This window comes from Ctenopharyngodon idella, chromosome 15, assembly GCF_019924925.1.
Source record: "Ctenopharyngodon idella isolate HZGC_01 chromosome 15, HZGC01, whole genome shotgun sequence".
Taxonomy (NCBI): Eukaryota; Metazoa; Chordata; class Actinopteri; order Cypriniformes; family Xenocyprididae; genus Ctenopharyngodon; species Ctenopharyngodon idella.
The window spans coordinates 4716646-4725534 of NC_067234.1; the positions used below are offsets into that span (position 1 = coordinate 4716646).

At 40.2% G+C, this 8889-nt stretch overlaps 1 protein-coding gene across 11 annotated transcripts in view; it reads left to right on the forward strand.

Annotated features, from left to right (window-relative positions):
* robo2 (roundabout, axon guidance receptor, homolog 2 (Drosophila)) overlaps nt 1-5271 on the forward strand; it is a 502406-nt gene extending 497135 nt beyond the window's left edge. For all 11 annotated transcript variants that reach the window (XM_051864113.1, XM_051864123.1, XM_051864120.1 and 8 more), the window contains 3 exons: nt 168-422; nt 2169-2363; nt 2865-5271. In XM_051864113.1, the coding sequence (XP_051720073.1) occupies nt 168-422; nt 2169-2363; nt 2865-2866 (452 nt within the window). In that variant the 3' untranslated portion in view covers nt 2867-5271. The remainder of the gene's footprint in view (nt 1-167; nt 423-2168; nt 2364-2864) is intronic.
* The last annotated feature ends 3618 nt before the right edge of the window (nt 5272-8889 follow it).

Here is an 8889-nt window from a genome sequence, read left to right on the forward strand (position 1 = left end):
TTAAAATCATTTATCAAATAGAATGAAATCAATATTACCCTTTTGAGACCATTTATGTAGTTACAAAAGACACCTACTGTCAAATTATGATAAATGCATAATTTACATAAATGGAAATGCTGTTCCTGCACGTTGAATTCACATGGCCCTTCTTGCTTCTATCCCAGATCTGCCTCCACCACCAGAGCCTCCACCCTGCCAGACAGCTCGTGTCCAGGGGACGAGGAATGTGCCCAACCCCTCTGACCGCAAGGCTTCCTCTTTGGAGAGGCAACCCATGATGGGCCTGGAGGAGATGAAGAGTTCCTTGGACCGGCAGGCCCGAACCTCACTGGAGCGCCACCGACAAGCCCAGGACAGACTGGGATCCACAGAGAGAGGAGAGGAGAGCAGAAGAGGACAGAAAAATGGCCCTGTTTCAGGTAGGATGACGGACAGTTTACCTTGAATGTATGACACAGCTCAGTTAGGAGTCTTAAATTGAGACATAAAGGAGAAAGTGTTAGCAGGGGATGCTAGTTAAGCTAATTTGTCCACCAAGGGATTCTTGGTCAACCCGCTTGACGGGAAAGACCATTTTGGTCAACCAGCTTCCAAGAATTTAGGTTTAGGTTGTAGTTTACTTCCAGTCCTACTCCAGGAGGGCCAAGGTCCTGCAGAGTTTAGCTCCAACCCTGGTTAAACACATCCGAACCAACTAATCAATGTCTTCAGGATTTCTCGGAACAGGTAGGTTGGAGCTAAACTCTGCAGGAAGGTGGCCCTCAATGCGCAGGATTGGACACCCCTGAGCTAGGCCAACACCACACTAGAGCTAACCAATTTCAGCACCAAGACTTCTTTAGAGAACCAGCAGGATAATTTTGATCAACCAGCTTCCAAGAATCCAAACTTAACTAGCACAATAACCCTGAGCTAGGTCAACACCAAACTAGTGTTAACCAATTTCAGCACCAAGACTTCCTTAGTCAACCAGCAGGATAATATTGGTCAACCAACTTCCAAGAATCCAAACTAGCACAATCGTGCTGTTCACCAGTTACTCCAGTCCTGCTCCCCAAGGGCCAAGGTCCTGCAGAGTTGAGCTCCAACCCTAATTAGCTGGTCTGAACCAGCTAATTAAGGTCCTCAGGATCACTAGAAACATCTAGTCAGGTAGGTTGAAGCTAAACTCTACAGGAAGGTGCCTAGGCCAATAACAAATTGGTGCTAACCAATTTAAGTCTGAACTGGGTCTTCAGCACCAAGATTTCTTAGTCAACCAGCTTGTCCAGAAAGACATTTTGGTCATCCAGCTTCCAAAATTTGAATAGTTCACAAACTAGACCAGCACCAAACTATCTCTAACCAGCTTGTACCTAAGCTTCAGCAGATTTAATGGGCATCATAAATGCCTTCTTATGGTTTTTTACTTCCTTTTAAATGACTCAAAAAATGAAATATGTTATTTATTTTATTTTTTTTTATGAAAGAACTGAACCTGGTCTTACATGTCCTCATGAGTTAAATCAGCCTGACAGAGTAAACACGCTCTTAATTCAGCAGAGCAGGTCTATAAAATATTATCTTGCTATCGTGGTCATCAGAGGCAGATGTTTGACAGCGCCAGCTGTGGACCCTTGGCATTCATTTACGGTCCCTGCTGTAAGGAGGCCAAGCTGGAGCAAACAGATTGCCTTGTCTCCCCCTCTTAGTGAGCTCTTCCATGGCCAACACTGGCCTTCTCCAGGAACCAGCAGACAGGAGGCACACTTAGCTGCACAGATGTACTCTAATCGTTCCAGCCCTAATTTTTCACTGTATACACACACATGCTGCAATGAAGCCGAGCTCCATCTGTGCCTGTCTGATCATTAGGATCCACCATTCTGGGTTTCCAGCCCAAACGAAGCATAAAGAACCAGGCCTGGATCTGGCTTGACACAGAGAAGAATGTGGGTTGGGCAACCCGTCTGGTTTGGTCTCATATGTCTTCATTTTCATCTTAAACTTTGGTGTGGAGATTTGTTTAGCCATCTGAACATATTGCTAATGAGTACAGTTCGGTCAAAGCTGGCAAGAGTTGGTCACCTCAGTATTAGTCAGAAAGAAACCAATCATGGACATATTCCAAGCTGGAAAAAGTCCAAAAAAATTTATATATGGTTTGGATATTTGTATGTTTCCAGAAGAGGCCATATTGCCATACAACAAACCATCATTCCCATCCCCCGGGGGCCACAGCTCGTCTGGGACGGCCTCATCTAAAGGGTCAACGGGTCCTCGTAAAGGAGAAGGGACGAGGGGACAGCACCAGCGCTCCACCACAGAGCAGGGTGAAAGCAGCTACATGGGGACCAACGCGCAGTACTCTGGAGAGTTATGTGAGTCTGAATAGGTTATTCTGGTACAATTTCAATATAAAAGGTGCATGGACAATAGAGAAAATTATCAAGCAACACTTGCTGATTGAAAAGAATTTAATCTATTTAAATGAATGCATTTTGCACATTGGCCTTGAAGTGTGAAAAGGAGCCATTTAATACAAATCAAAGCAGAGTACAAATTTAAAATGTTTTAGATTTGAAATTAGTTGGTGAAAGGAACAGCAAAGGAAGTGTGCTGAAACCTTGGTTTAAAAGTTAAAGGTATTGCTGGTTTACCTTCTCTAGAGTTAGTACTTTTTCAGTACTTTTCCATTGGTGTAAAATAAACATGCCCCCAAGTTTCTGTATAGAACAAGTAATTAAGAAGTTTGTGCAGTTTTTTTTTTCTTCAGTTTCTTAAAATCTGACAGTGAATATAAAACTAAGGGGTGCATCAATGTTTCATTATTTTTACATTTTTCAAAACTGACTTGCATGTTCACTTTGTATTGTTTACAGAGTGAGCCTTTTTGATGGAAACTGAAGAATGCCTTTATCTGTTCTGGAAATGCCTCACCTGCTTGGTGCAGTGGACTTGTGAAGCGTCAGAAGGAAGAAGAAAAAAAAAGAAAAAACATGAAAAGGACAAACTGTAAATGTGATGTAAAGATGGACATGCAACCCACAAGATCCGCAACATCCCTCACCTTCCTCCTTAAACTATTCATTCACGGAAAAAAAAAAAAAAATGTTGGGGACAAAAAAAAAACAAAACAAAAAAACCATGGAAGGCCTGAGATCTGAGTCGCCCAGCTTTGGTGAACTTGCGGAAAGGAAATCGAGTTTCCTGTAAATATATTCTTGACATCGGAGATTGAAAATGACATTATTGTTATTGCATTGCTATGCAAGCCAAGTTCTGTTTCTGCGCTCTCCTCCCTCTTACGCTGTTGGTCGTTTGTACGATATGTGAATTGATGGGCTGTGGTGCCATAGAAATTATGTTGTCATCCATCATTTGTTAATACTTCTCATGAATTAATTGTTGTCATTATAATAATTATTATAATTAATTATTTTCTTTTGCACTGCAATTTTGGTGATAAGCACAATACCATAGCTCCTGCTGACATGAAGAATTGGAGGAAAAGAAATGTGAAGGGGAGTTTCTGTACTGTAACTAGAGATAAGAAAATATATAACCGTGTACAGAGATATATTAAGAGATGCCTGAGTCTATGCTGGCGGAAAGACTTACAGTTCTTACGAAACGAATTGCGAACTTTCAGCAGTGGGGTTCCTGCGAGAGGAACCAGACCCTCTCCATGCTGGAAATAGTCTGAGATAGGTTCGGAAACTGTTTGCAGGGAAATTTATTCTAAGTGGTTCTCTTTTCAACACATCCAACTACCCCTACTAGTTAATACTACTCAATCTAGTCCAATTGGAATATATTTAGGCCAGATCTTTGAACTACACTGGACTACAGGTACCAACTTTGCCTCTTCCGCCTGCTCACTGTTCGCCGCTTGCTTTTGTTTTGCATTTAGTATTTTGGTTATTTAATTTGGTCCATCTGAGCATAGCAAAATTAATAGACACCAACATGGCTAATGTTTGGAGGTGAATAGTTCTTTCACTTGCAAGATAATTGGGCTTTTTTTAATTTTTTGATCTCCACTCAAAATTTGATTACAAGCACTTGAAACCTGAGTAATTTAAAAGCCATATGAACAAGACTACAAGGTCCCTGCCTTCCCGTAAGGCTTCTGCCTTACTCTAGAGGTCTTGTAGACGTCAAGATCCCGTGCTTGTCTTGAGATTCTGCGTACGTCTCAGATCACGAGTGGAGAATCAAGTCAGGTAACTTAATTTAGATTTTTTTGTTGAGCACTTAATGTATCTTGTTTTTTATATTTCTGATGATGTCCCAAATCCTTGTTTTCAAGTTCTACTTTACCTATGCAGGGCACTGAATCACTAGGATCCATAAACAAATCCACATTCATTGGTATCTTGATTCAGATATTCGTCCTGTAATCACATGCGGAAGTCTCAAAATGACTGCATCGAGCTAAAGCCAATAACATTTTGCCTTTGCAAAAATACGGCAATATCTCTCACATGATCGCTAAGATTTTTCCACGTCCTCGGTGTGTGCTGTAAAACGTCAATCAGACCTCCAGAAAACGTTTCCACTGTCTTCGGCCACTACATACAGTACGTTTACCGAACAGTCCAGTTGGTTGTTTTTGCTTGATGAAATTTTACATTATATAAATATATTATTAAAAACAAAATGTACAAAAGGCTGCTCAAAAAAGGATATTTTTTACTGTGGAATCTTCAGGAGTTACTGGTGAAATGACTGTTTTCTTTCGTTATTTCCGTCTTCGTTTTTGTACAACGTTACTGAGGAGAGGTCTCCCAGACCGGGCCGACGTCCCGTCCACGTCTTTCTCTCGGAATTCACATCATTTCAACGCTAGTGTCCAGCTGTTTGGAATAATGAGGTGCGAACGAGTATCTCAGGTGATTTTACATCTATATCGGTGGTGTTGATGTGGGTGTATATAAATGTATATATTCATATGCATCCTCACGTAAGAGAGTTCATTCCATGTTCGCTATTGAAACGTTTCTCCACCCCTTGTACCTGATGGATTGCTATGCTCTCTCTTCCTTTTTGGCCCTGTCGACAGTGGATTTCCATTCCTTTTCTCTTCCATCTGAAAACGTGCCGGTACACTAAATGTCCATAAGACAAAGATGTCACTTACAGAACATACCAAAATTAATATTGATATTTCTAATGTCTAATGCATTTTAGTGTCTTTTTTAATACTTGTTTCTTTAAACATCACAGTGTTGTTGTTTTTTTGTATTTATTAAGATAATAAAGGTATATTGTGAAAAATGCATAAAAGCTTGTGGTGTGTTTCTCCTCGATTTCCTGCACACTTACTTCATTTCACACCAAGGTTTTGTTTTCACGGGCTGAATCGGCTGAATTTGAGATGCTCGGATCATTTTTTATCATTTGTATGCGCAACCTCCCGCTGCTTTCTCAACAGAAAGGCAACAAAAGGATGATAAATACAGAAACGGCGACAAAAGTCATCAATCCTTTCCAGAGATGGCACACATACTGTTTTTTAATACCATGTGCTCTTAGTCTGTCCCCCTTTCCATCTGTACTTTAATAGCCTACCTGTTTTTCCAGAAATATAGATTATGTACTATAAAAACTGGAAAGTTTTGAAGGAAATGTTCATTTGATATACAACCTGAATTTTGAATAAAATGAAAACTTAAAAGACTTTCAAATCACCAATATTTTATTCACAATAGAACATAGATAACATAACATAAATGTTTAAACTGAGAAATTTTACAATTTTATGCACAAAATGAGCTAATTTCAAATTTGGTGCCTGCTACAGGTCTCAAAATAGTTGGGACGGGGGCATGTTTACCATGGTGTAGCATCTCCTCTTCTTTTCAAAACAGTGGGAAGACGTCTGGGCATCGAGGTTATGAGTTTCTGGAGTTTTGGTGTTGGAATTTAGTCCCATTCTTGCCTGATATAGGTTTCCAGCTGCTTAAGAGTTTGTGGTTGTCTTTGACATATTTTTTGTTTAATGTTGCTCTAAAACCTTTATATACCTTTCAGCATTCATAGTGCCTTCCAAAACATGTAAGCTGCCCATACCGTATGCAATTATGCACCCCCATACCATCAGAGATGCTGGCCTTTGAACTGAATGCTGATAACACGCTGGAAGGTCTCCATCCTCTTTAGCCCGGAGGACACGGCATCCGTGATTTCCAACAAGAATGTCAAATTTGGACTCGTCTGACCATAGAACACTTTTCCACTTTGAAACCGTCCATTTTAAATGAGCCTTGGCCCACAGGACATGACAGCGCTTCTGGATCATGTTCACATATGGCTTCCTTTTTGCATGATAGAGCTTTAGTTGGCATCTGCAGATGGCACAGCGGATTGTGTTTACTGACAGTGGTTTCTGGAAGTATTCCTGGGCCCATTTAGTAATGTCATTGACACAATCATGCTGATGAGTGATGCAGTGTTGTCTGAGGGCCCGAAGACCATGAGCATGCAATAAAGGTCTTCAGCCTTGTCCCTTATGAACAGAGATTTCTCCAGTTTCTCTGAATCTTTTGATGATGTTATGCACTGTAGATGATGAGATTTGCAAAGCCTTTGCCATTTGACATTGAGGAACATTGTTTTTAAAGTATTCCACAATCTTTTTACGCACTCTTTCACAGACTGGAGACATCCCTCTAAGACATCCCTTATATAGCTAATAAAAATGATCAATTAACTTAATTAGTTGCTAGATGTTCTCCCAGCTAAGTCTTACCAAAATATCTTGCTTTTTTAGCCATTTGTTGCCCCGTGCCAATTTTTTTGAGACCTGTAGCAGGCATCAAATTTGAAATGAGCTCATTTTGTGCATAATATTGTAAAAATTTCTCAGTTTAAACATTTGTTACGTTATCTATGTTCTATTGTGAATAAAAGATTGGATCATGTGATTTGAAAGTCTTTTAGTTTTCATTTTATTCAAATGTAAAAAACGTCCCAACTTTTCCAGAATTCGGGTTGTATATTCTATACAGGGCCAGACAGACAGACAGATATATAGATCTAGTACTTAACTGGAGTCATTTAGACAGATATATTTAAGCAGTACGATCAGAGGTCTGATGAATGAGATTAAAAAATGACACATTCATCCTGCAAAATCCACTAAATTATCTGTGTAACTCGTGCAAATATGCAAATTCAGGTGACTAGACTTTGTTTCGATTGTGAGAACATGCTGTTCCCTGCATGGTAAAGGTTCAACCGAACCCTGCCAGCTTGGACTCCTCATTTTTCAAACAGGAAATTCCTCCAGGGTGTCTTTCGCTCCTAGGGTGCCCAAGATGGCGCACTCTCTCCAGCCTGAGGCATGCCAGTCCCCTCGTTCTGACTGCCTGGTTCTCGGTCCATGTTTAATATTTTCTGTGTCCACCTTTGTCTCCTCCTCCCCAACACCGTGATGACCCATTTAACACCACTCTGTGCTCGCAACCACTGCCCAGAAGCCGCACAGATCTTTCTTTGGTGCCCAAGATGGCACAATCTGCAATCCAGATGTCGAATGATCAAATCATTACAGGAAGTTGGTAAAAACAGATTCTATTTGTTGGTAATATTAAAGTAAATCCAAATGTACATTATCAAAGAATCTAAAGATGGTCTAAAACTAATAGGTCATCATTTCGCATTACTTTTTTTCTTTTGTATAACATAAAAGAAGTGTTTTTTATTAATTGCAATGACAAGGCGCAAACCAATGCTGTTTGGTGCCATATAAATGATGACACTTTTTGGTGTTTTTGAACACAAAGATGGGAGTGATGTTTTGTCATTTTCAGTTCTACATTTCAGAGATATCTTCAGACTATGAATGAAAAAAGGGACTGAAAATATGAGAAAAAGAAACAGTCAAAACCTGCCTTTGTTTTCACTGAAAAATGAGCATTTTTGTGTTTATGGCATAACCTGGCTTGTGTTTTCATTTAATCTGACCCTTTGAGTAAACTACGCACACACTGCTGTATAAGCCTGCAAGGCTGAAAAATAATGACTAGCCCTTTTATTTTGCCAGCAAAGCAACTTTTCCTCTCTCTCCCAATTTCATGGCTTTTTCCTTCTCATTTTTCACCTGCTTCACCTAAATCTATTTTCCCCTTTTTATCCATTTATTTGGGAAATGATTGCCTTCTACAGTTGCAACATTAACACCCCGTCTACGCCATTTTATCGCTGGTCCTCATGGTGATAAGAGATGAACTCGTGCTTAACTATTGACTTTTAATTGTGTGTACGGAGCATGACGTTTGGTGTTTGATTTCATTGTGTTGGTGCTGCATTTGAACCCACAACTGCAGCAGATAAATGCATGAGGGTGCTGCCATTTGTGGTTGTTGGAGAAGTGCTGGTATGTGGGTTAATTAAAGGAAACATCCCTGGCTGCTGTTGCTGTTTTTTCCTCTCTCTTTTTGTATTCTCTCTCACACACAGTAATGAGGAATGGAAGCTGAGGGGCTTGTGGTACCAGTACAGCACAATTCATCATTCATGTCATCCATACTAAAGCCAGCTGCTCGGAACAGACACAGAAAATTAGCATTTCACCCCCATCTCTTTTCTTTCTCTCTCGCTTTGAGTCGCTCTTCTTCATCAACCCCCTTTATGTCACTTCCTCACTGTTAATGGTCCTCTCTTCTTATCATTTAACTGGGAAACTAATTCCTGTCTTTGATTACTGTCAACCACAGCACAATGACCCATATCCGTCTCCTCTGGTTTTGCTGAAACTGCCGTTTCCCTGGATTGGATGTCAAGACAAAGTAATTATTCTCTTTTTAAACTTCTGGTTTGAGTTTCTGTCTTGGCTTGTCTTGCAATACATTTACATTTACATGTGAACAGAAATGTGAACTGGGCAAATGTTGTCTTTCA